Here is a 27,282-nt window from a genome sequence, read left to right on the forward strand (position 1 = left end):
GTCATGGCTGACATCCAGCTGACACAGTGAATCTGCCAGACGCAGCTTTACAACAGACTGCAACGGGACTAACATTAGCAACATGAGCAGTCAGATGACCAGATAGTTCAAATGGAAACAGTTTAATTTAAATTATCTACATCACTTATTTTGTTAGAATGAAAGTGAATGACCCCAAAATGTCCATTTTTATTATTTTAACCACATGTGCTAAAAACGACTTTAAGTTTAAAAAGCTAGCAGGAAGTTCTCAGGACTTCTTGTTTCTATTTCTGTATTTGCAGTTTAGGTACCAGTGGTAACATAACTGACTACAGTTAGTGTTGTTCAGTACAATTTTGTGGTACTTACTTTTTACCTCAGCACATTTCAGAGAGAAATATTGTACATTTATCCCTCTACATTTATCTGGTCACAAGCAAATTTAGATTTTACATAAGAAAACACATCATCAGCTTATGAAGGATGATGCATTGATAGACTAGACAACCCAACAGAAAATTTAGTAAAAGCTGAACTAATTTTCAAACTTAGTTCTGCTTTGACCAGAAACAGGGCACATTCCGATATTTTGACTTGGAGTATTTCTATTTTACCTTAGTATAGAATATGACTATTTTTCCCACCACTGATGGTTAAACTATGAACTACAACCATAAGGTTAAGGTTGTAAGTAATGGACAATTCTGGAAAGTCTCGGAAAAAGACATGCAGTTGTACCAGGGCCAAGCGGTGAGGACCCTGATTGTGGAGCCTGTGGAGCTGGGATGTCAGAGTTACAGTTGTAGAACTGGGAACAGAAAAACCTCTCCCTTAATTTTCCTCCTTCAATCTTTCTCAATCTGTCTTCCTTTCTCTCCTGTTCAAGCATCCTTTCCTTTCTCCACTGATCAAACTTGCATCTTTTTATCCTCACTTTTTGTTTTCATCGCTCTATCCATCTCTTCTTATTGTCCATCTCCTCTTGTCTTCTGCCCAACCCCCTCCTCTCTCTCTCCCTCCACCACCGCCCCCTCATCCTCTCTGCCTCTCTCTGTCTTCTTGCTCTGATCTGAGTGCTGGCCTACTTTCAGACATGGCGAGAGGAGATGAGGCTTGGAGGCTAGACTCTGCTGCAGGGAAGAAAAAAAAGCCTCTGCTCCATTTATAGTTACATGTGTGTATGGTGTGTGTTGGGAGTGTTAGTATATATCTCACTGCACATTACTGAATGACTCTGTGTGTGCGTGTGTGTGTGTGTGTATGTGTGTGTATGTGTGTGTGTGTGTGTTTGCTTGCTGCTGGCGGAGGTTTATTTATTTATTTATTTTTGGCAGACCACTGTAATCGTAAGAGAAAAGCAGAAGGAAAAGAGAAGGGGACAGAGGCAGGCAGCATCTCTGTGTGCGCTGTGCATGTCTGTGTGTGTGAAGAGAGGAGATGCAGAGTTAGTGGCGATGAGAGCCAGCTGTGGTGCAGTGCAGGGGCCCGGCCTGATGTAGCGTTCGGCTCCAGGCAAAGCTACAGATTGAAGGCCATGGGGGCCGGCGTCAGCTCCAGCAACATCACGGCTGCAGCAGCTGAACTGGGTAGGTGGTGGTGGTGGTGGTTGTGGTGGTGGTGATTAAGAGACATGAATTTAACAAATGCCTCAAATTATCCAGAGCTGTGTGTTGTTTTGATGCAGTTACCTGGCTGCACTCCATCAAGCAGTGTGCGGCGTGTGCAGAGCTCAGGGCAGGAACATCAGCTGGGAACTGACCCTGCAGTCTGTATTCATTTAGATTTATTTAATGCTTCCTATTTGTTACAGCACCCTCAGTTTTTCAGCTAGATAAAGTTAAAGGAAAATACATTTTTTGGAAATAAGCTTGTTTGTTGTTTCACCCAGCATGAGATATTGATCAGTTTCATCTCTGTGTATACCGTACAGAGATACAGTTGGTTTAGAATGTGTTTAGCCTAGCTTAGCTTGTGCCCCAGTTCCACACTATACAAAACTTCTAATAAAGTATAAGCTATGTACTGAACAACAACATGAACAGAAAATGAAACAAGACATGTTTCGAAAGATGCCAATGAAACTGAAACTTTGCAATGCTTGTGCCAGTCTAAAAACTGGAATTTTAACAAGGAGAAAGCAGTAGAGCCACAACAATTAGTAGTTTGACAGAAATGAATTGGCAACTACAGTATTTTGATAATCAATTAATCATTTCAGTCATTTTTCATGCAAAAATGCCAAACATTCTCTGGTTCCAGCTTCTTAAAGTTAAGATTCACTTTTTGTTTTTGACATAGGAAACAATCAGTCAATTGAATATCTTTAGGTTTTGGACTGTTGGTCAGACAAAACAAGCAAATTGAGGGCATCACTGTGGGTTCTAGGAAATTGTGAATGCATTTTTTATTTTTTTTACAATGTATAGACCAAATGATTAAGTGTTTAAGCGTATAGTGAAAGAGTGGATAGAGTGGAAGCAGCTGTACAGGAAAACAGAAATAATGACTCTTAAATCAATGTATTTCTTCAGGTCTCTGTGTTGACTGAATATGATGCTACTGATTGGTTAGAACCAAATTCAGGCAATTCCATGTGATTATCAGGCTAATTTGAACACACCGCCCACTTAAAACTTGGCTTGAGTCAGTATAAAGTATGTTGGGTCACAGGCAGTGTCTGGAAGCAGGGGATAATTGCTAGCCTAGCTCAAACATGAAATAAAACTCTCCCAACAACTTTAAAACTGTCAAGAAGACATTTCCTTAATTGTAAGACTATTCCTTTAAAGAAGACAGCCTATGGCACATAATTTATGCCATATTCACTTGCTGACATTTAACTGTACCTGTGCAGTGTTTACAGCTGCTCTTTGCAATTTCTCATGTTTTAAGAACTTAATTTCCCAAAATTCTACTAATCAGCTATGGTTTGTTTCAGTTGCGTCCAACAATTAATAAGGTTGTATATAAACAGATAGAGGATATTATGCCAGCTTTTCTGTCAGAGAACTTTGACAGGTCATGGCACAACAACACATGATCTTCTGTGAAGATTGCATATGCACGTTAGAATCCTTTCTTAGTGTCAGAAATTATCATCACTGTCCATCAGCTGAATTTAATTTGAGAATGATCATAGAATCACTGGATCTCAGTGAAGGGGGATAGGATGCTCTTTTTGATCCAGGCTGATAAGACAGCTGTATTTTCACATTAAAAGCTTCTTTAGACTTTGATTTCCTGTCTTTTCAGTGATATTGATTCTACAATGAGAGATAACTGGTAAAGGCTTTCATATATTTTCCTTTTTATATGAAGGCAAATATGAGAAAGCCTGAACCATTGATCATATACGATTTAAGATGAAGATGCTAATTATGAAGACTATCACAGTCATTCCTGCTTGCTTTTTCCTCCTCTACTCCTGTCGTACTGCCTCATTAATTTCATTTTACTCTAATCTCTATTTTCATTCATATTGATAATCAACTCTTTAACCCCTCTGTACGAACTGGAAACCATGCCTTTATTCTGACCTTTTCTCAATCATATCCTCATCCTGTCTGTCTCCATGTTTCCTGTCTGTGCATTTATTTCCCTCATTAATTTCTTCATCCCTGTCTTCCAGACCGTCCCAGTGCAGTGACCAACCTGACCCACCAGACGAGGCCTGGGTCTGGGGCGGGGCTGGGTCGTGTGGAGTGGCTGGTACCTTTGGTGGTGGTCTCAGCTCTGACCTTCCTCTGCCTTGTCCTGCTGCTGGCTGTGCTTGTCTACTGGAGGTGGGTTCAACAGCACCAACACCTAGGAACTACTTTCACATTGGTGGCAGCCTGAAGGTGGGAAAGGTGGATGATGACTGGAAGGTTGCATGTCTGATGTCGCATGAGTTATGGTTGAAGATGACAAGGAGAAAATACATCATTGCCAAGATTGGTACATTAGAGACACTGAGGTGGAAAAAATCAGTAGTATATGAACTTAAAGGGGCCATATTATGCTTCTTGTGATTTTCTGTAATATATATACTATTAGTATGTCGGATATCTATGTTAAACATGGTCAGATTTCCAAAACTTGAGGTTAACATATGTAGAAATGCTCCACACAAAGCCGGGGTTTCAACCTGCTCTGAACGCTTCGTTTGGAATGTTGCAATGTTTCCATGTGTTGTTTGTGTTGTCCATTCTCATATTTCGGATCAGATTTCAGCTCAAATATGTATGGATGTATTTTATAAGTTGACGTTGACAAGTGAAATTCCACCACTATAGTTTGTTTCATGGTTTAACATAGCGTTCCGGGTGGCTGGAAGTTGGCCATGATGCAGCTTCCCAAAGCTAACCAACAGAATAGAGTGGGCTTATCAGGAGGGGGACCTTATAGAGACAGGAGCTAAAACGGCCTGTTTCTTACTGAGGCTGAACTGAGGGGCTGTATAAAGGGCCAGTAGAAGATAAATAAGGAGTTTTTTGAACTGTAATTCATGCAAAGATATTCCAGTAGAGCCCCAGATTAAAAATGTAGACCTGGAAATGTGCAGAATATGTCCCCTGTAAAGAGGGAACTGTAGTTGCTTATTGCTAACAGAATCATTGTTGCTAAAATTGGTGGTTAAAATAGCAAGAAAATGTTACAATGCTGAAAGTATCATCCACTGATCTTATATCAGAGCTGTCCAATCCACAAGTGACATAAGCGCCTGCTTAGGGCCCCCAGCATGAGGGGGGCCCTGAGGGCTGACTCACACTTTCTCAAAATATGGGAATCCCCCTGAACTGTGGTACCATTGCAGTGACCAGTACTAGGAAATCAGATGGAATTAATTAAAAGTAAATGTATACAAAATAAATATAATATAAATACAGTATAATATATATATACATACATATATATACACACACACGCATATATATATATATATATATATATATATATATATTAGTTTTATTTCATAGTTCTCAGCGCCAGGCAAAGTAGAGGCCTGAATAGAAGAAGAAGTGGACAGCTGCGGACACCATGGATGTGTAGTAGTTCTGTTTATACTTCCTTCTGGAATCCGCTTGGAGGATGCGATCCACACATGTGCAGTAGAAGTGCAAGTAGCCTTGTAGCGTAGTGGCTGCACGGACAAATTGGTGGTACACGTATGCCCAGACAGAACCTATGCATACACCCTCTAATCACAAAATGAATGTCATGTGGATCCTAACGGATCCTCATGCAGGCCTACTCATGGATATGGAAAGTATAATTTCATCTTAAGGAGGGCCCTAAGCAAGAAAATCTTGCTTAGGTACCCCTGTTGTCTAGAGCTGACCTGTCCTATATGATGAGAAAATACCTTTAGTATGTTTCAACTTTTCAGAAGGAGCAATAACAGAAATACTCATTTGTGAAATCCATTCAGTAGCAGAAGCTATAGTGGAAAAGAAGCTAGCCAGAAGAGAGGGAAGGGCTGGTTGATTGATTTTAAACAAACTTGCAATCAGAATTTGTTTATATTTATTTACATTTGACTGTGTACATAGGACGCCATGTTAAAAGATCCCTTTTGTTGTATTTTTCGTAGTCAGATGTGGAAAATCCTGAGTTGTGACCCATTGAAAGGAGAGTCGGGACTGGCTTTGGCTGAATGAATGGCCAGACCCATCAGTAGAAAGTTGGACCATTTTGCAGTTTAACTGCATGTGACCATGTACTGTATGTCCACCACTGCTGTAGCTAATGATGCACAGCTTCTTTTTCAGTCGCCACTTGGTAGACTCACTGTTGCCTATACCTGCATAAACACTCATTAATCTCTTTAACTCTTGATTAACCCTTTGAATGTATCCTCTTGGCAGTAAGTTTCTAGTTCATACACTGTATAAAAGTATCACATACAATAAATATTTTGCATCTGCTTGTTCTTAACTGCAGGGAAATATTTAAACCTTCGATGTCTCACTCCACCAAATGGAGATATTTTAGATATATCATGTATCATTTTATACACATTTCCACAAAAGTCAACCTGACAGATTTGGCATCTCCACTTGAATTTAAAATGGATTTGAACAATGCTCGTCCTCACAACATGGATAGTGTTAGGACATTAGTAGTGATGATGTAGAAAAGTAAATCAGAGCCTGAGGCAGGCCTCGTTTTAAGCAGAAGAGTCATGTTTATTAGGCTGCAGCAGGGAAAACCACATATACTACAATGCAGAGGAGTTCACTACCAACACAACTGTTTCACACAGAATTTATAGGCGATACATGAAAAATGTAAGAGAGGGGGACAATTCATCAGTATAATTAGAGTCACAGGGAGGTTTTTAGCATGGGTTCAAGGGAAGGACAAGGCAGATCTGGGAGTAGATCTTACAGCAGTGTATTATAGAACAAAGCAGTTGGCATATGAACAGGATAATGATTTATTGCAAGAAAACTTTATAAAGAAGAGAATTACAAATTCGCTTCACAGTCAAGCTACAGTTTCCTTCACAGTTACAGGCCATTACATTTTGAAGCATTAGCTGGTATTTTTAAAACCATCTCACTGATGAAATCATGACACATCACCAAATTCTATTAATCTCAGTTCACCTCAGTTCTTCAATTTGTGAACTGAGATTAATAGTATTTTCCAGGTAAAGCTCCATCTCTATCATCTTTTCAGTGGGATGTGTGAATGTGGGGTATCCTCCCCCTAAATAAGCTGATTTCTTACTTTCTTCATTTTTCCAGCATGGTAAACACTTACTGCACAGCTTCAAGGCACAGAGAGTCACCCGTAGTTGTAGGGGGATTTGTCCTCTGAGTGATGGTGTCAGGGGATGCTAAATCTTTGTTGTTTGTTGTTGTGTGAATTAAAGCTCAGTGAAATGATAAAAAATACAAAGAGCATTACCTGAAACCTCCAGGGTTGCCTATTATGGGGAAAACAAGTTTTCAAGATAATATTTAGTACAATTAATAGGCTATTATTCAAATCAGATCCAAGAATGAGCTAAATTTATCTTTTCAGAAATAATTTGTATTAAGGCAGAGACAAAACCAAGACTAGATATGATATGAGTGTCTCACAGAGCAGTTTTCTATGAAAGGTTTTATCTTGCTTTTTAGGATTGATTGAAAAAATATTATAGACAGTAATAACTGACGTAACAATATTTGATACAGAAGTTAAATTTGTCTGTGATTCACCTGAGTCAAGTCAGGTCAATTTTATTTCTATAGCATCAAATCACAACAGAAGTCATCTCAGAGCACTTTTCATATAGAGCAGGTCAAGACTGTACTCTGACTCAACATTCCCCCTAGCAGCAAGCACTTGGCGACAGCGGCAAGAAAATACTTCTCTTTAACAGGAAGAAATGGCAGCCTGGTAAAAAACATTCTCATATTACAGCTAAACAGTACAGTAAAATATGTTTCTGAAAACATTTGAGATGAGAAATAGGCAATGCAGGAGCGGAATCTTGATTCATATTAGATCAGCGCTGCCTAGTTTGACAGTTTGATCTGAGTTTTGTAAGCCAGGTGCATTGCACTGGATGGACTCATTTGCATAGAGTTGAGGTCAAGTCGTGGTCACGTCATATCAATCATGTACCATACGGCCGCATCTCCTGGTCTCCATAGAAAATGAATAGAACATATGTGACATATCGTCGTGGCATCCAGTCTGCATGCCATATAACACACACACACACAGTATATGCAAACAGATTAAGGGAAGGGCTAGATCCTATTAAATCTGAAACTCAAACAGGATTTATGAAAAAATGACATATTAGTTGTAATATAACACTCATCTTAGATTTGTTGTATTATGCAGATGCAGTTATTTCTAAGGCATTTATTTTGTTTTTGGACTTTTATAAGTCCAAAAATCAATCAAGCACAAATTTCTTTTACAGTTCTTCAAGGCATTTGGGTTTGGTAATAACTCAATATTTTACAAAGATATTAATAGCTCTGTTATAATTATTTTTAATACCTCTAGATTCCAAATTAATAGAGGTGTCAGACAGAGCTGCCCCATTTTTTCTTTTTTTATTTATTTTAGTCAATTAATATTGTAAATCATAGAAATTTTGAAGGAAGTTTGATTTTTGGTAGTTAAAAATTTCCCAACTCGCGGATGATACTACGCTTTTTTTTAAAAAGACAAGAACCAGTTCTGTAATTCAATTAATTTGATTAACCAATTCTCCAACAAAACTGGAGTATTTTCTTTTCTTTTGACATGTAATTTTTTGGCAAACAGATTGCAAATCATATTGTCAAAATTCCATCAGCAAGCCCCTCTAGCCTGGAAGCTGTCTTTTGTCCACAATTTCTCACCTCACAAAACCTTTCTCTGGAACAACTGCGGCATACTTATCAGATACAAATCCTTATTCTGTCCTAAATGGTCCCAAAGAGATATAAATCATATTCTTTTGATGAATTTGATAATATGCTGTCCTATGAACGGTTTATGTCTTTACACAGTTTTCCAATTCCTTTCAAAGAATTTAACTCTTTAACTTTAACTTGAATTATATTTGCCAAACTTTTTGAAGAAAGAATAAAACTGTACCTAGAGGTGAGATCTTCTTAAGGTCCCAAACTGAGAACATAAACTGGAGAAGGGCTTGGCCCTTACTTTACAATTACTGTATTTCAAACAAGGCTGAGGAAGTAAATTTCAAAATTTTACATAAAATATACCCTGCTAATTGTCTTATTGCTAAATTTACAGACATTGATATTTCTTGTACCCTTTGTAAACATAATATAGAAACAATTGCTCAACTAATTTTTGATTGTGAAATATCAATGATTGTATATTATCCTTTTGTTAATAAAAAAAAATAACGCACACACACACACACACACACACACACACACACACACACACACACACAGAGGCTTGGCAGCAGGTGCTGGGAGTGTGTTTGGGTATTTAATCCTATTGTGGAGCAAAGCTCAGGTCATAACCCCATGTTCCACACAGACTCCACCCTCACTGCAGTCCTATTGGCTCTTCAACACCCTTTGGTACCGCCCACATTACCCAAACTGTTGCTCTGCTGCATTCAGGTCCCATGGGAGAGAAGAAAACATGAGTATCATACCAGGAAAAACTGTTTGCCTCACTTTTCCTTGTAAAAGAATATTCCTGTTAGAAAGAATATTTCACCTCAGCTGATCTGGGAACTTTATGTTATGTGTTCAAGTCATTCTGCACATGCAATGCACACATTGTAATTTGTGCATTTATAAGGAAACATTTAGCAAGCAGAGTAGCATGTATTAGCATGAACAATTTGACTTTTTTGAAATTCTTATAGGTTAGTAGCTTGGTAGGTATGAATGACTCTTCTTCTATGACATCCTGCTTATGCCAAGTTGCATAAGGGATCCAGTTTTTCCCCCTGTCAGTATATAAGATTTCCACATGAAAAAGAAGTTACACAACTGTACCTTAAGTCGGTTGTTCCAAACCTGGAACTTACCTTTCTAATACTTAATCCTCAAATCTATTCTAGGCACCAGTTCTGTTCCACAAACATCTTAAGCAATGAGGAGAAACACTCGAGGGACTTTGAACGGTGATTTGGCTTTTAAAAAAAAACTGCAGAGGCCAAGCACTCAATCACTTTCATATGCAGGAAGTCCAACAAATAGTCACAGAAAAGAAAACGTTCTTCAGGAACTCCTAGGAAAAAGCCATTCAAAAAGTTAGTTAGCCAACATTTTAAACCATACTTCCCAGCTTAATAATGGCTTTTTCAATTTTTGGGAGGGCCATATTTTTCTTTATTGAACCCTTGTTAGTACAGAAGTAGGAAACTGTGATGTGCAGCTGAACCTCTCAGTCACCAGGACACACCCTACTCAAATGCTTTCAATGTAACATTTCTCCTTGCTGAGTGCCTGAAGATTTTTCTTTTCTGTGACAAATAACAAATGTGTTTAATCAAGTGTTAGGAGATAGTGGAACCTTGTGGATAGACTATCTTGTCCCTTACTATTGTCTCTTTATAAAGTCATTTTGTCGGTAGATCTGTATACTCAGTGAAGTAAGGTGTCAAAAAAAGTATTTGAAGCAAAACTCAGTATTATGTTGGCAAAGATATTGACAAAATGTGCCACAAGTGTGAAAAGAAGTGGACAGAAAAGCTGAACTATAGCATGGCGTCTTTGTGGTTTTTAAATAATTTATTTAAACCACAGCATGATTGTGTCAAGTTAGTCCCATGTGACTTGAATGCATCATGACACCAGCTGTCTCCCACCAGGAAGTGGCTTGGGATTGACTTGTGGGTGTGAGTGTGGTTGTGTTGGTGTCACAGAGAGAGGGAACAACCCCCTCCATGCCTTGTTAGGAAAACCCTCCTCCCTCCCTCCCTCCGTCTTCCCTCCTTCTGTCCCTCCGTCTCTGTGCACTCAGTCTCAATTCATCAGCAGCAGCATGCGGCTGCCCGTCTGCTCTCTCTCTTCTGCTTGTTCACCAGGATGAACGCTCTTTGCTCTCTGCTCTGTATCAAATACAGGTAGGAGGGTCCGGACACACACATACACACACATACACACACAGGCTTGTTGATTCAGGGGGGATGTTGAGTAACTGTTGTTGTGACTGGAAGTTGTAGTAGTAGATTGGGACACTAAGTGCTAGTACCACACGCAGACATTAAGTTTCATTCATTGGCTGAGTGTAACACAAGCCATGTGCCAGTCTTTCATTTCAACACTTTTCAATAGGAATGAAGTGTAGGTTTTCAAATGCGCACAGCAAATTCAACTTAAAATAAAAACACAAATCTATCTCTATCAACTGCTGTTACATGAAAATTCTCACTGGATAATGAAGACACCAGTATGCTTCTGTATTCATGGATCATCAGTGTTTCACCACTAATATGGAATTTATGTTACTGTCTTGAATGACATTGTGTCCTCGGTTCACACACAATGTGGTGTCCATTATCCAACAAGTCTTCATACTTATAATAAATGGCAAAACAGGAGGTTATTTATCACCTCCTTAAATCACACGTTTACTTTTCTCTGATCAGGTGCCCCTATCAGTAGTACAACATGCCCAACAAGTTCTCATACCTAAACAACAAAAACAACATTTTGACAGTGCCATATGACCATTGACAAAAAAAGTTTCATACCTGTATGAGCGTTTCCTGATTCTCCATCTCTAAGGTTTCTCTAATCTACTTGGTTAAAATGAGGGGAAAGACTAGAGTCATGGTAAAAAGAAACCAACAATGACTGTTGGTGGGAGACAGAATGGTAACAGAGGTCTGCAATATCAGCATGACACTATTTCTAGCTTTGTTCCTGACAGACAGTCATTATTCACACAAGAAGTTACGTGTCAACATAGGTCGTTTTAAGCATCTGACCAAATGACGATGTGATGAAGACACGCTCACTTTTTCTCATCTTGTCTTTATCATCGTGCCACCTTTTCTACCTATAGCCAAGATAAAAACATTTCTTAATTTCCATTCAGGATTTGAATATACTAATTGAACATCAGTTATAGTAATCATGTTGACACCACATTTTGGGAAGATGGCACAATCAATGGCATGATTTTTCCTCTTATAGCTGCCTTATAGTTGGATAGAAATGTAGCTAGTCTACTTCTCTTTCACTGTCTGTGAATTTACTTTTTGAATGTCTTTTAAGAGAGAAGACAGTGACACATCCTCTGCTTCTTTCTGCTGTATTTTATCTCCAACTTGTCTCTAAATGCTTGATGCAGATCTCCATTTCAAAGCGGTTTGATGTAAAACATCACACTTGTGAATAGTCAAAGTCACCGTCACAGACTAAAAACACGACAGGAGACTTACTGATGTGTCTGCTCCTGAACGACAGCTTCTACATATATGTGACTTCAAACACACCTGGAATAAGCCACGTTCCGTGTGTGTGTGTGTGTGTTTGTGTGTGTGTTTGTGTGTGTGTGTGTGTGTGTGTCAGCTACAGCACATAGTGCTTTGAAATTGAAAAGTGACTTTCCGGGGAAACCAGCAGTTAAATGTGATATTGTTCATGAAAAGTCTCAGCTCTGACAAGCTGAAAGGACTGCAGTGTGTGTGTTTGTGTTGAATGTGTAATTGTGTGTGTGTGCATGTGTGCATTCGTGTGTGTGGGTGTCTTGTGTCGTGTGTGGAGTTCAAAGTCCACCTCTGCCATCTGTATGTACTTTAAGGGGAGGAGGACTATCAGCTGCTGACTGCCATGATGAATTCTGTATTCTGTCTATCTCTCTCTCTCTCTGCGTGCGCACACACACACACACACACACACACACAGTTGTGTTTCCATCACTTCAGAGGACATTACATTGACTTGCATTAATTTCCTGGAGACTTATGCTAACTCTAACCTTACCTTGATGTTATGGGGAATTGTTTTTGTCCCAAAAGGGAGGTGAGTGCCTACAATGTCATTGTGTAAACAGATTTATGTCCCCACACATGAGGAATACAACTACACACACACACACACACACACTAGCTCTCTCTCTCATGAAGATGAACTGCATTCAGAGTGGATAAAAAAAATCATGTCATGTCTAGCTGCCTCACTGGAATGATGTGACCCATGAAGGTGTGTCCCTCAGGGGACTGATGCCCAGGCAGAAACTGCTCTTTCTCCCAAAAATAAGATCAAAACTATTGGTTTGATCTTACAGTGGACTGAGTGTATGTGTGGTTTACAGTATTCACATCCTGCAGTATCTTTTTCTTTGGTCCACTTTATATGATGGATCTACCAGTGACTGATGACCACCTGAACTATGATGTACATTACAGCAGAAACCCAGGACTAATATCCAGCAGAGGCACCTTCAGCTTGATTGTGCACAATTAGCCATGTTTTTGAGTGGCAATCAGGTGAGGCATCCAGTCCTTGTTGCTGCACCTGCAACTTCTACTAGTTGCTCAGGGATCCTGCATGAAGGGTGTGGAATCTGGTGGGGAGAATGAACTTCATGAATATTTCATCGACCTTAGTGTAGGTCTTTCTCAAAAGAAACTGTTGGTGACTTAACGTGTATTGGACAAATGAATACCCTCTCAGGAACAACAGTGGAGTTAGCAGTTGGCAGTGACAAAGAGCACATGGTGTAGGGGAACAGGATGTTCAAAACCGGGGAGAAAATTGAGGAAACTATGGATAAATATGATATAGTTGACATGAATGAACTATTAAACAAGCATGGGACAGCATGGATTTAGGAAACCACAAACGCTGCTGAGGAGGCGTCCTTCATATTCAACTGAAAGGCTGTATTTCTGCCAGGCTTTGGATTTACCCTTTAAACCCATTATGTCATATTTTGTTCTGAAATGGAGACTTTTCCAATTCATGCTCAGGAAGCAACTCTTTACTCAGATGTAATTAAAAGATGTTGTTAAAATCTAATATCTCTCTTTTTCTATGTTCATCTCAGACGTTGTTTCCAGACAGCCCATTTCTATGTGGAAGACAGCAATTCTCCCAGGGTGGTGCCCAATGAGACAATCCCTGTCATCCCCATCCCAGGTAACATCCAGCCTCAGCACTTCTCACATCTATGATCACCATGCAAAACTGCTGGCCTAATGTGCTGTTATACTTTGCCAGGGCAAGAGATTCCAGACCTAGCTGTTGGTTTGTCTGTTGGCCCACTGTTGCTGAATGAATAACACTTCTCTCTTAATATCTGCTGCTGATGAGCCTAGAGGCAAGGCACTGAATCCTCAGCTGCAGCAGTAGTATAAGTTATCAGACCTTATTTGTCTAAAAAACATTTTGTTGTACTCCCTCCTGTTTCCATTTGCTGCCTCTTCCCTTCCATCCATCTATCTCAGTGCAGTCTTCCTGCACAGTGTGAGGTGGTTGTCCACTCTGCAGGGTTGTAGGTCAGGGCTACAACCCTGCGGGGCTATTCTTACAGCAGAGGTCCAAGGTTACAAGCCAGGATGAGACCCTACTGACCCTACTGGTCTCAGCTTCCAGTGACCAAACAGCCTGGATAAGCAGCATAAAGCCACATATGTATGTGTGTAGGTATATGGAACATAATTACACTGCTACACACTCCTCACTATGGAGTGATGAAACCAAACACAAGGACAAATAAAGGATGTAGGACATTGTTCATTCATGAGATCTACCAGCTGACTAGAACTCTGGGTTTTCCCTAAAAGGAATATGTCCCCTTTCTCCTGCTGTAGACCTGTTAAGGAAACATTTTCCTCTGCCTGGTCAGTGTAAGTTGTCTCAGATGCCCCTGTAATCACCAGCACTATCATTGGTGCTGTAACTCTCTGTGAGCTGAAGGCGCATTATCATTTTTTCCACTGTCCTCAACAATAAAACCTGTCTTACAGACCTTGTAAAAGGTCTGTTTTTTGTCTACATAGCCAAATGACACATGACTAGAAGAACCTAGCTTTCTTATGTGGACTATCATTACCCTGCTCTGACTCCAAGGCTGAACTAACATCGATTGACAAGCAACCCGAACACATTTACATCAAACCTATTTCTTGAGATGAGTGACTGGTTTGTGTGAGTAAAGTTAATCAAGCTTTTACAATAGTGTCACATATCTGTCAAACAGAGATAGAAAGTGATATGTGAATGCTGTTTTTTGTATCACTTTGAATGTCAAATTAAGAAACAAAACTAAAAGGATGAGGCAGAGAGAAGGCTTTGAAGTATGTAGAAACTCTGCAAAACCACACGGTTAGCTATGAAATTCTTCGGATTGCTCAGCTCACACTTTAAACTATTGTGCTGCCATCAGTCAAAAACTATGAAGACAGAGAGAGAGAGAGAGAGGCTGTGCCCAGTTCACCAATTACAAAGAACACACACACACACACACACACACACACACATATATTTAAGACCTCTACAGGGCTTGGAAACTGATCTGTAGCTGGTCCAGCTTTGGTCCTTAGGTCCAGGATGTGGATCCCCCTTTACAATGGGGTTTTGGCTGAGTCCAAAGACCTCCATTCACACCAGGGCCAGTGTGCCCAGCATGGCAGAGTCCAGCACAGACAAAAAAAAGGTTTCTGCCATTGAGCCTGTGTCCCTCCCCTCAGCAGCAACACAGGCTCACATCACTGTAGTATGGTTTGTTTGTTTTTTGATAAGGGTTAGGGCTAATTATCAGAAAATAAGCCATACTGCCTCACATGACACACACTGTGTGGCATCAGAGTCCACTGCATGCAGACAAGGATGTGGTGTATGACCATATGTTAGTCGTGTTAATTTTCTCAATAAGCTCAGACCTAGAGCCTCACACATCCCATAATCCTCTTTAAGGCCTTGTGCTGGATTTAAAACCTGCAGGTAGCAGCCACTTACTACACACACACACACACACACACAGACAAACAAAGCCAGATCAACACTCTATATTATATTTTATATATACGTACTTTAATACTCAAATTCTGCCTGTCCATGTCACCTCTCCTCTCTCCCCTCATTTACTGTTGCCTCTCCACTGCACCTGTTGAATAAATGCAAAAATACTCCCTAAAAGTCACACTGAAACTTGACCTGGGAGTTTGTCAGTATATATGCTCTTTTATTCACTGTAAGATTCATTTTAAAAATCGACAATGAGATTTATTTATTCCTCCTTAAAGCATAACATGAGCAAAAATATCATTTTAGGTTTTATTATACTTAGTTTTCATAAAAGCTTTAGTGATATACAAATCCATAAAGTCTTATATATTGAAACATCACCTTGTTTTAGAGAAGACCCCCAATCTGTTTGAAACCAAACAGAATAAAAATGTGAAAATGAGAATGTCCTCATAAAAATGAAGCGTAAGTGTCTACTCTCCAAACACTTCAGGTGGCTACAAACCTGAATGATCAAAGCAAATGTTGTTGAACGTAGCTGCTCAGTTGAAATGATGACTCATCTGCTGGTACAGAATATGTTTCACCTCAAGTGAAAAAGTGTGTTTAAGGAGTCAGATGAAAGGGCTCTGGAGGACATTTGTTTGGACATCATTCTGGAAATTTTCTGAGCAAACATCCATACTGTCAGTTGGGGTGCACATCTGTTTGTAGCCACGAGAACAACTAAAAGAACTCTCCAGCAGTCCAAATTAATTTCACTTCAGTCATGCACTGTTCAAACCCTGTTGAAGAGCCAACCATTTTTGTGTTGGTGAAATACTGTGCTATAAATAAGGCATGTAGGACACTTTATTGAGGTTATTAGGTTTACTGAAGGTTTTTATTTAGGAAAAGAAAGGTGTCCATAGCCTTATTAAGACTCTGCTGCTTTCTTAATATAGTTTAAGTGCCTTGGACATTACAACAGATCTATTAGTGATTGTACTCTACAGTCTGAAAAATATGTAAAAACAATAAAAACAGATTGGATCAGTTCTCCATATAGCTAATTGGCTTTTCCAGACATCTCCTCTCAACACTCAGCCGCCTGCTGTGTTTACTGACACAACTAATTTTGACATATTTGCATACATAAATGAGCATCTCGAAGGACACAAAGTGAGAGAGAGAAAGCGAGTGTATGCTCTTGTTAATATTTGATGAAGACTAAACTGAAAGGAGCTGTGAGAGAGTTTTAGCTCTTGTGTAATGTTTTTGCATCCTTTTCACTGAACAGGCCCTGATCATCTGGGTCGAGTTCAGCTCTTTATGCTGTCAGCGTTTGACTGCTACTTTGCAACTGTTTGTATATAAGTGTTTGCCATCAGATGAAACATGCACTGCAATCCTGTGTCGTCCAGCTAAAAGCTCCCACGAGCGACAAACCATCACAGCAACAGGAAAATGACTTAAACAAGCTTCCTTGGATGTTTTTAATTGCTTGCTCCTCTGCAGTAAAGCAGTGGAACTGAAACTTTACTGAGCTTGCATTATTCTTGGCAGAAGCCATTCTAGGGAATTAATTTAGTCAAAGCACCACACAGTATCATGAGTACATACATTTATAGCATACATCCTGGCATTTTGAGTCACTGATTTTTATCAATCTATTTCTATATCTATGTTGGCTGTACAATACGTAAATAACGATGAGAATGAAAGTTGAGTGTTGACCTCACATGATCTGCATCAGCAAATGGAGTTGCCCAGTTGTCATGGAATTGTAAATGTTTCCTTTTTTCTGAACTTTAAGGACTTTTCACCCATGTTGCTTTAAACTGAAAGTTCATTCTATTAAATGGACCTCATGGTGAGATTTTTTTTCCTCAACTGCTGTTTCCAAGGTCAATAATGAACTTTCAATCTCAGCTCAGAAAAATGGACGTCTGAGCACCAACAGTGCAATTCCATGACAAGCGGGCAGCTCATTTTGCTGAGAAAAGATCATGTGATACGACTGAAAGCTCCAGAACAGCTGCTAAACGGCCCTTGTGGTGAGATTGTTTTTAATGGACAAACTTGTTTTCTCCCTCAGTCACACATCAACATCCCAACCCTTCTTACATCTGATGTACTCGCTGGGCAGTCACTGGTCAATGCTTTCAGTTATCAAACTGGAACAATGTGACTATGTTATATAGGGCCAAATCACAACAAAAATCATCTCAGGCCACTAAATCACATCATAGTTCAGACTGATCTGCCATACCTGACATGATCAACCATTTCTCTGCTCTTTCCCAGAGTCTTGAAAACTGAACTTGTGACTTGTAAGCTTAAACTGGAATCATGTTTTTCCGAAGATACACGTAAACATCCCTGCAGATCTATGCAGAGAAGGGTGTTATGGGTAGCTGTAGGTCGCAGAGGCTCACAGAAGCACCAAAGTGCACACCTTCCAAATATCAACAACACTTAGCGTAGACCTGCACATCAAGAAAGTTGGTTGCAGGATTCAATAGCTGTGAGGAGGTGGGTCCACAACGGAGATGAAAACAAATGTATATGTGTTACATACAAGTATAATAGAAAAGACCCCCTTGCATGTTTGCCTACGTGCAGCTCGGAGAACCATAATTCCACCTTTACTTGGCGAGGTTTACTTCAAATGCTCATATTGCTGTAACCCTAGACTCTTCTGTAAGGGATGAATAGATCTGACAAAACAATGGAAATGGTCTGGCACAGCCTCGCTCATGAGTCACTGCTTGAGCTTTACTTATCAATGGCAGGTACCATGTATGTGTCGTCCACAAATATAGTCAGATTTTGGAATAGTCCAGTATCAGCAGTTGGGAGGGAACGTTACTTTTCCTCTAAGGCTGGTTTAACTGGTCTCTTCTCTCCCCTGCAGATGACATGGAAGCCATTCCCGTCAAGCAGTTCATCAAACACGTCTCTGAACTCTACTCAAATAACCAACATGGGTTCTCTGAAGATTTTGAGGTAAGCAGTAAAATGTTACTCTGTCAAATGTCAAACCAAACAATACTGGAATTAACCATACTTCACTTTGTCATTTTTTCCAGTGTGAAGCTACTTAACACTTAAAACAGAGCTGCAATTAGTTAGTTTGCATCTGGCATTTCTTGTAATCTATCACTTGACATCACCTAGTACCAGCCAATAACAGATACAGTAGACAGCACCTGCTCTTTCACTGCATTTTGGAAGCAACACCTGCACATGACCATGCCTGCCATCAGATACTGAGGGTCAGGTGTAGATAAACTAATGAAAGAATGTACAAGAGCAGGTGTACAAAGATCTTGGCACAGTCCATTGTGTCAATTAAAAGAGGAGAAGTGGCCATTGTCTTTATTTCCACTGTATTTCTACAGTTTAAGATCTAACCAGTATGTTATTCACAGTACATCAATATGTATGCAGAAAACTCTTATTTAGCTATATGGCTTATCTCATTTTTCAGAAGTGTTCCTCATATGTATATAATCCTGCAGTGGAAGAAAATATGGGCTCTCTACTGTCTAAATACACTCCCACACCAAATAAATATTGAACTCAGAGATAGTAAGAGATAATGAAGACAAAAAAGGCTACATACTGAATGATTATGGTTATCTCAGAGAAAACGAGAGGGACATTTCAGCGATGGGCAATTTAGTTTAGTTATAACCCTTGCATGCATCATTACACCAGCCAAAGCTCTCTCCGTGATTGTGGGCTGTGAAAATTCTTGCTGTGTCCCTTTTCTCTCTTCTTTTGCTTTGTTTCCAGCTTTTCCTCCAGGCTCTCTACATTCCTAGTTCATACTCTTTCTAGAAAGTGGCTGGACCCCCTGAATGAGTTACTTAATTGGAAAAACAGAGCCCTTCACACACCACATAGCACAATGAGTCCCTTCCCCCCTCTGCCCTGGTTTAGGCTTGATGGACACTGGAAGTGCTTTAGGAAGGGAGCTCTCTCTCAAATGAAATTATCCCCCCTGCTACATCCTCACTATCCCGGCTGCCCCAATTTTTCCTCCTGTGACAGAGGAACTCCCGGAGGCTGAAGACATCAATCATCATGATTTAGTCCCATCTACATATGTCATCATTGTTACCCAACTAAATAATCAAAAGTAGCAGTAAATACTTGAGAATTTGAAGAAAATACTTCATACATATAGCATTATACACGCTGTACAATTAATCCTCCCTTCGTGAAGGTTATAATGTTCAGAGAAGTGTGTTAAAGAGGTGTACCTTCATTGATGCAGTAAGGTGAATAAATGAGTGGAGAATCATAACAAATGAAGATGCTTCTATAGAGGTTGGGGGCATGTTAATGGGGAATATGGAGACATCCTCCTCAGTGAGAGGGGAAAAAGTAGATATGATCCAGATCACATGTTAAAGCTGTAAACAGGTCTATGCAGTTTTTTTCTTTCGTTTGACACCCATCTGTACATGTGTTTGCTCTCATACCATATACAAGCACTGTCAAATGTACATTCCAGCCTGTTTGGAGCAGGGTCATGAAGCTAGGTTGCATCACTATGTTGTCTTGAAAGGGCAGTACATGACAGTATACGTACCTTACTGAATTTCAGTACACATTGACTCTCTCGTGTTCTAAGATAGCACCAGAAATGGAACCTGTTTATGGTGTGTGTGTGTGTGTGTGTGTGTGTGTGTGTGTGTGTGTGTGTGTGTGTGTGTGTGTGTGTGTGTGTCTGCGTGTGTGTCTGTGTCTGTGTGCATGCAAATATCAGTGCTTGTGTGTTCTTGCATGTGTTCAAATGTTTGCACATATGTGTGAATATACGTGCCAGTTCATGCACCATCTGCTGATCATATCACCTGTCTGTGTGACATCATCTCCAGTCCTATCCTGTCTCTTCCCATCATACCTACAACCTGATCCACTCACACATATTCACGTGAATCACTACATCCAAAATAAATCCCAATCCCAATTAGAATGACGAATCCATGTTTAATAGTGCTAAAACAAGGCGATCAGCCTGTAAAGTCCCAGAGGAAATGAGACCGAAGGGTCAGAGCCAAATCCAGCGCCTGCGTTCCCTGTTGGCCATGCTGAGCTAGCAGCCAACAGCTGTTTGCTTGGCAGGAACTCGACATTAAACACTGACATATATTCACAGGCTGCTAAACCCGGCATTGCTCTATGTCATTTTTAGGACTGTAAGCGACAGCCATGAGGCAGTATCCACGTAGGAGAATAATTATGGAAAAAATAGAGGAAGTAAACAAGAAAAGATCTCCAGGGTGAATCCTGTAATTGATTTTCAGTCTAAATTCACTGTAGCTGTTTCTTTCCAGCATGTTGTACTATGCCCTCAAGTCAAGAAAATAAATTAAGGGATGTAGCTTATTTAAGCACAAGCTATGAAGAGAGGAACACTTGCTGTACTAAAAGAGAAAGGGAGAGAATGAGAGGGTGAGGAAGTTGGAATCAGCCTGAACAGGTAGAACAAGGAGAGCAGCTTTTGTGCCAGAGAAGTAGACCATTTCAAAGCTATGACAGCAACGTTTGGTGGATGTGAGACACCCAAAAATACATTATCCATCAACAACAAAATACCTTTTTAATAAATTATGTAGTAATATGTAGGCTACATTTGGACAGTAAGAAATGCAAATCCTTCAGAAGACCTACTGAATTACAAGTGTTTTGCTTTTGAAATCTAAAGCACAGGCACCAGCCCCTACAGGCTGCAATGTTTATTACACCCCGCTGTACAAAACTGGCAATTAAGTTCTTTTGGTTAGTTAAATCAAAGTGGTTGATCCTCTGCAGAGCATGAATATGTCTACTGAAAATGCAATTTTTTTTTCTGCAATTAGATTGAGATCTCATGTGTGCTAAGTTGGCATTTAGTCTTGAGGGTGATGTCACAGCAAAGCCAAAATGGAAAGAGTTTGTCCTCCAGGGAGAATGAATGTGTAAAGTAAATTTGAAAGCAATCTGCCCATACATAGAGGTAGAAATTTTAATGTGATTGAGGTACTATATAAAAGTTCAGGATGTTGCCAAAACATAAGGATTCCATGGGAACCGTGAATATCCAAACTAAATATCATGAAAATCAAGTCATTTTTGAGATCTTGCCACAACACCAAAGTGTTCCTGATTCGTGACTTGTGTGTGTGTGTGTGTGTGTGTGTGTGTCCTTCCCCAGGAGGTTCAACGCTGCACTGCAGATATGAAGATCACATCGGAGCACTCCAACCACCCTGACAACAAGCACAAGAACAGATACATCAACATAGTGGCTTGTGAGTGAACAAAAGCAGGACTATACACTCAGAAATACACATAACAGGTTAACAGGTCAGCAATATAGCTATGGGCTAGATCTTGCCTTGCATCAAAAGTAATCAATAAAATCTTAAAATCAATTTGCGGTAACCAGTGCAGATGTGCTGAGATTGGGGTAATATTGTCTCTATGTTTGGTGCCAGTTAAAATCCTTGTTGGGGCATTTTGAACAAGCTAGAGACGTGAGAGTGATTTTTGACTGAGGCAGACATACAAAGAGTAGCAATCATCATCATTTCAAACATGTCACAGCTCTGACAGGGACTCAACTCTTACTGTTCTTTCCTAACTTTCAGCTGGTTTACCCTAAACCTGATAAATTATCAATATATCCTGCACTGACATTATGTTCAGAGTGATTTCATCCAACTGGACACTCTTGTAGCAACCAATGCTAATTGTGTACTGTGTATTTTGAGTAATTGTGGTTGAAACACAAATTATTCCAAAATGTGTTCCTGTTACAAGTTTAATCATTTGGACTTATTTTGATGATTTAAACCAGCCAATAGATAAGGCTCATTGTTTTCAGTTTTATTGATTTTACTGAAAAACACCTGGATATTTAAAAGGAGCAGATTGCTCCTTATTTTGGTGTTAAAAGTTTCTTTCCATGGTAGTTTCCTGTAAAGGAGGTTTACATGAGCAAGGACAGCTCAGAAAATGCTACCAGGAATAGCATGTGAAGAGCAAAAAGAAAATTTAAAAAAAAAAAAGTCATGGCATCACAAAATTCCAAAGTGCTCTTTCTCTCTGGGGAGCATAAATGTATTCAGCAAATGTCACAGTAACTAGCCATGCAAGATCCTAGTGGAGCAGGTGGAAATGATGGTGTATGGATGGTTTTAGAGGAAAGGCAACTGTATTACCAAAAAATCAGTAGGGTTCCTCTGCTGGGAATCATGAATATCAACAGCAAATCAGTTACCTTGCTGATGATTCGTCCAAATTGTTGTGCAAAAAGGAAAAGTTATGTAATTACCCATAAAATAGATAATTCCCTGATAGGTGTGAATTTTCCTCTGTAGATTTTGAGAAATGTATTAGTGGTAGTTTGGCCCTAATAGTGGCACAAGAGGAAAGGTCATGGTGTCATAAATCATATATATAATCATACCATTTATCACTGAACATTTGGTTAGCATTGGCCAGATATTTCTATGATACCAACATCACTGTCCTTGGGCTTTAGCAGAGTACTAGCAGAGCAAAAATTTCCCACAAATATCGCACACGTTTGGTGCCTGACTCCATCAATCTTTAATAAATATTTCACATGTCTCATATAGCCATTGGCTGTGGATTACTGGCTGGAAGTAGCTTAGTCTTGTGTTTATTGGAGTGCATGCTGGAAGCAAAGGGCAGGTGCCATGCTGTTTAGCTATCAGTAAAAGGCCACACAACCCAGTTTGACCATTGTTTCAAAGACAAAGGTTAATGTGCTTACTGTTTGGAAGCAGGTGTCTTGGCATGGCACCAAACTAACAACATTACATGGACAGCATTGTGTTAGGGTTAGTGCCTTCAGTCACACAAACACACTCAATGCTTTACTGCTCTGTGTTTCCTCCTCAGATGACCACAGCAGGGTGAAGCTGAGGCCGCTGGCTGCCAAGGACTCCAAACACACCGACTACATCAACGCAAACTATGTGGATGTGAGTGCTTCCACTGGGACATCTCAATTACAGATCTGAGTCTGTGTGTGGGCTTGATAAGAGGAATCATTTTAGAGATGATGACTGCAAGAACAAAATAAAGAATCCAGAGATATGTCTTTATATAATATAATTAATGATTAGAAGGATTGTTGTCGTTTACTAATATGCATTCTGTATGCCACATATTGCCAAACTAGTGCTCTGTCTCTTTCATTCATCCATTAGGGTTATAATAAGCCTAAAGCTTACATCGCAGCCCAGGGACCTCTCAAGTCCACCTTCGAGGATTTCTGGAGGATGGTGTGGGAGCAGAATACAGGCATCATCGTGATGATCACCAACTTAGTGGAGAAAGGCCGGGTATGTGCCATAACAAAGATGTTGACAGTCAGCCCTTTGGATGTATAAAACAAGGTTCATATATGTCTGACAACCTATAACTGTACATTACAATTTATGAATGTGTGGCGTAAAGAATTAAGCCTCCGCACATTTTCATTTTCATAAAACACTTTAGTGTAGTTTTTGCACCTGTAGCATCCTGTTGTTAAAGCTAAATTTGCAGGTTAACGGAAGGATGCTCCTTTCTAGGGATGCTGGGAACTTTATCCCAAATAGACAGCCTGACAGAGGGCATGATCCTCTTGAAAGCATCCGTTCCAGCTGATAGTCCTTACTGTTGTAGTTTTGGCTAATGTACAGTATATAGTTTAGGGTAACATAACATTGTGATTTAGGTCCAGCCTGAAACTGACAGTGTAAAGCAGTAATTAGGATATCTAAACTTGGCCAAAATGAATAAAATACCCCTTTAAGGTCTGCTTTGGCATCAAGGTGTCATTCACAAGTATTAATAAACCTAGTGTAAATAAGACCATTATGGTGTTTTTTTATGTTGAGAACGGCTTCTCAATGGGCAGTACGGGCATCCAGCATGGTCATCTGCTGTTATATCACATGCAGTCAAGAGTTCAACACATTTTGTGTGTGTGAATTGTATTGTGATGTTTACTGTTGTACTGTGAAGAGCCTTCTTCTGAGAGGCCTGGGTTTCTGTACTTCTAGAAATGAATGTATTTTATTCACTTAATCACACCTCACAACTGTGCCTTTCAGGAGGTTTATAATTCTGCACTAAATTTCAAATGTCACAAAAACAGTACACATACAGTATTTGATCTCTTTCATGGGAAAAGTGATACATTGAGTAAAATGTTTTCAGGCTCAACATAGTACCTTAAAACTCATTCTTAAAGCCATAACAACTTTATGTGCAGCACAATTTGTTGAACAGTGTAGTGATTTGACTCATATGTGTGTGTGCTTGTTGTACAGAGAAAATGTGACCAGTACTGGCCAACAGAGAACAGTGAAGAGTACGGCAACATGGTCGTCACACTGAAAAGCACTAAAGTTCATGCCTGCTACACTGTTCGCCATTTCACACTGCGCAACACTAAAGTCAAAAAGGTGAGAATGGATGAGAAGAAGCTGAATTCCTTCTTGTCTGGACAGGAAGGAGTTCTAGTTTCAATGTTTGATGCTTAACTCAGGAAGTGATGTTATGCTTTCTAATCAGCAGTTTTCTATTTCTTAATATTATTTATGTATATAACGCCAAATCACAACAGAAGTTATCTCAGGGCACTTTTCACACAGAGCAGGTCTAGACTGTTGTTAAAAAAATTTCTTCTTAATGACCATTAAACAATAGAGACCAGAGCCGAAGTATCAAAATTTAACAGAATTTATTTTCTTGTACAAGAAGGAGCGTTTCACAATGCAACATACAGGGCTCCTAGTGGAGCGCTTATAACAGGGTTTTATACACCTTAAGTGGGTGTTACGGTTCTTTTCTTAATCTATCAAAAACAGACTTATAGATAACGTCATGTCTGTTTTCACTTCTCCTGTCCAGGAGCCATCCTGCCCAACTGACCCCCAGATGACATGTCTCACCCTGTCTCCAACGAATTTTAATTTCTACATCTTCCTCTTTACAAATATAATGCTGAACTTCTTTTAACCGTAGCTGATAAGTCTGCTGATGTTGCAGACTTGCAGTACAAGACAAGAACAATTCATTATGATCTAGATAAAATAGTACCATCACTCATACACAGTGTAATCATAATTTTTATAACAACTGTACTCTTTCTAGCTGCACCTGTGGGAATCAGTTAGTTATAGCAAGGTGTATACTTACTTGATTCACATTATTTATTTATTTTTTTCTCAAATCAACAGCCTCTCAGAACCCATATTCCCTTTAATCTGCTACTGTTGTGATCTGCCACTAACAATGTATAGTACTGACCAAATGATAGTGTCTTGTCAGTCTTGAGTTTTTGTTCCACTTCATTTAGTTTCATTAATATGTTTCTGGATAAATGCAAAAACATAACCATATTTTAGAATTTAGAATGCTTTTTAACATACTCAAAGATGCTTTACACAACAAGTTGATGCTAATTGTGCATTCCTTGTCTCCCTCCTTTGACACTGCCACCACCATCTTGTCTTTCATTTATCCCCAACCCAACAAACATCTCTTCCCTTCTCTCTTTACTTCCATCCAGGGTGGGAAGGGGAACCCGAAGACGCGTGCCCAGAGTGAACGCACAGTGCTCCAGTACCATTACACCCAGTGGCCAGACATGGGTGTCCCAGAGTACACCCTGCCAGTCCTCACCTTTGTCCGCAGGTCCTCAGCCGCCCAGATGCCTGATATGGGACCCATGCTTGTCCACTGCAGGTAACGCCTGTCTGTTGCTTTCACTTCACTGTAATTCAGATCCCTGCATCAATATGGTCCCCTCTGACATGCAACTTTCACCTAAATTAATTAGACTGTTTCTTCATTAGACTACAGTATGTCTTCATTATGTGTATTTGAACTGATTTCTCTCTACATGATTAAAAGGCTTACTTACAACCTTTTGAAATAACTAGGGAACCAGTCCTGGTGCCAGAGGAAAGTAACTGGCAGGGCATTTTGGTTTTCATGGAAAGGCCGAGAAATGTGAACGCTTCTTGTTGATGACACCAATTAATTTGCATAATGTCATATAAAAAGGACCAGACAAATATATACTGTGTTGAACATATGATAATTTACGACTTTAGGAGGACACCTATATTCCTGTTTTCAACAGCTGCTGTCACCACAACAACTATGACACATTTCCCTCAGAGTCACCAAATAACACAGTCGGTGGTTAAACCGAAACAGGTATTTTGGGTTAACCAAGCCTCTTAGAAACAGAAAGAGACGACAGTTTTAATGCTGTTTTAATGTCTGTACATTAAAATGGCGTTGATGATGATTTCTCATGGGAGGGCCAAATTCCTGGGTGGGTGGGCCATTCTGTGTCCATTTGATTTTGTATAGATTCTCAAATATTTCAGGCGCAGAGGGGACCAGTCCTTTATTGGAAACAGGCTTACAGTATATTAAAAACAGGCATTTATTCCTAATTTCCCTACTTCATGCAAACCTCTGTGTTTACCTGTTGTTCAATATAATGTACATTTCACATCACATATCAGTCAAGACAACAATAGAGTTGTGTCATACTCACCACTCAGCTTTTCTCAGTTTCTCTTCTCTGAGTTATAAATCACCAATTTGCCATTTTCTCAATAGCTATTAAGCTACTAACACTGACTGAACACTTCCTGTAAAGATGTTTCACATTAAAGTCTTACAGGAACTCAACTGGCATACTCTCTCTTTTTCTGTAGCTTTTTGATATAAAAAATCTGCAGGAACTTTAAAGTAGCTTAACAGCGGTTGGGAAAAAATGGTAAACAATTGAAAATGATTAGTGAATAAAAATAGTATTCATGTTAGAAAGAGAACCTGAGAGCAGCAGAGTAGTGAACATGACATGACTCTGTTGTACTGATGGAATAATTGCTGT

General features: G+C 39.6%; 1 protein-coding gene across 1 annotated transcript in view; it reads left to right on the top strand.

Moving 5' to 3' along the window:
• Positions 1-27,282, top strand: part of LOC121894315 (receptor-type tyrosine-protein phosphatase gamma-like) — a 486,290-nt gene that overhangs the window by 443,980 nt on the left and 15,028 nt on the right. The window contains exons 13-21 of the mRNA XM_042406838.1: positions 1,317-1,568; positions 3,611-3,764; positions 13,447-13,538; positions 18,265-18,356; positions 21,559-21,655; positions 23,274-23,356; positions 23,585-23,719; positions 24,695-24,829; positions 25,939-26,114. Of these exons, the coding sequence (XP_042262772.1) occupies positions 1,317-1,568; positions 3,611-3,764; positions 13,447-13,538; positions 18,265-18,356; positions 21,559-21,655; positions 23,274-23,356; positions 23,585-23,719; positions 24,695-24,829; positions 25,939-26,114 (1,216 nt within the window). The remainder of the gene's footprint in view (positions 1-1,316; positions 1,569-3,610; positions 3,765-13,446; positions 13,539-18,264; positions 18,357-21,558; positions 21,656-23,273; positions 23,357-23,584; positions 23,720-24,694; positions 24,830-25,938; positions 26,115-27,282) is intronic.

This window comes from Thunnus maccoyii, chromosome 3, assembly GCF_910596095.1.
Source record: "Thunnus maccoyii chromosome 3, fThuMac1.1, whole genome shotgun sequence".
In the NCBI taxonomy this organism is placed as follows: domain Eukaryota; kingdom Metazoa; phylum Chordata; class Actinopteri; order Scombriformes; family Scombridae; genus Thunnus; species Thunnus maccoyii.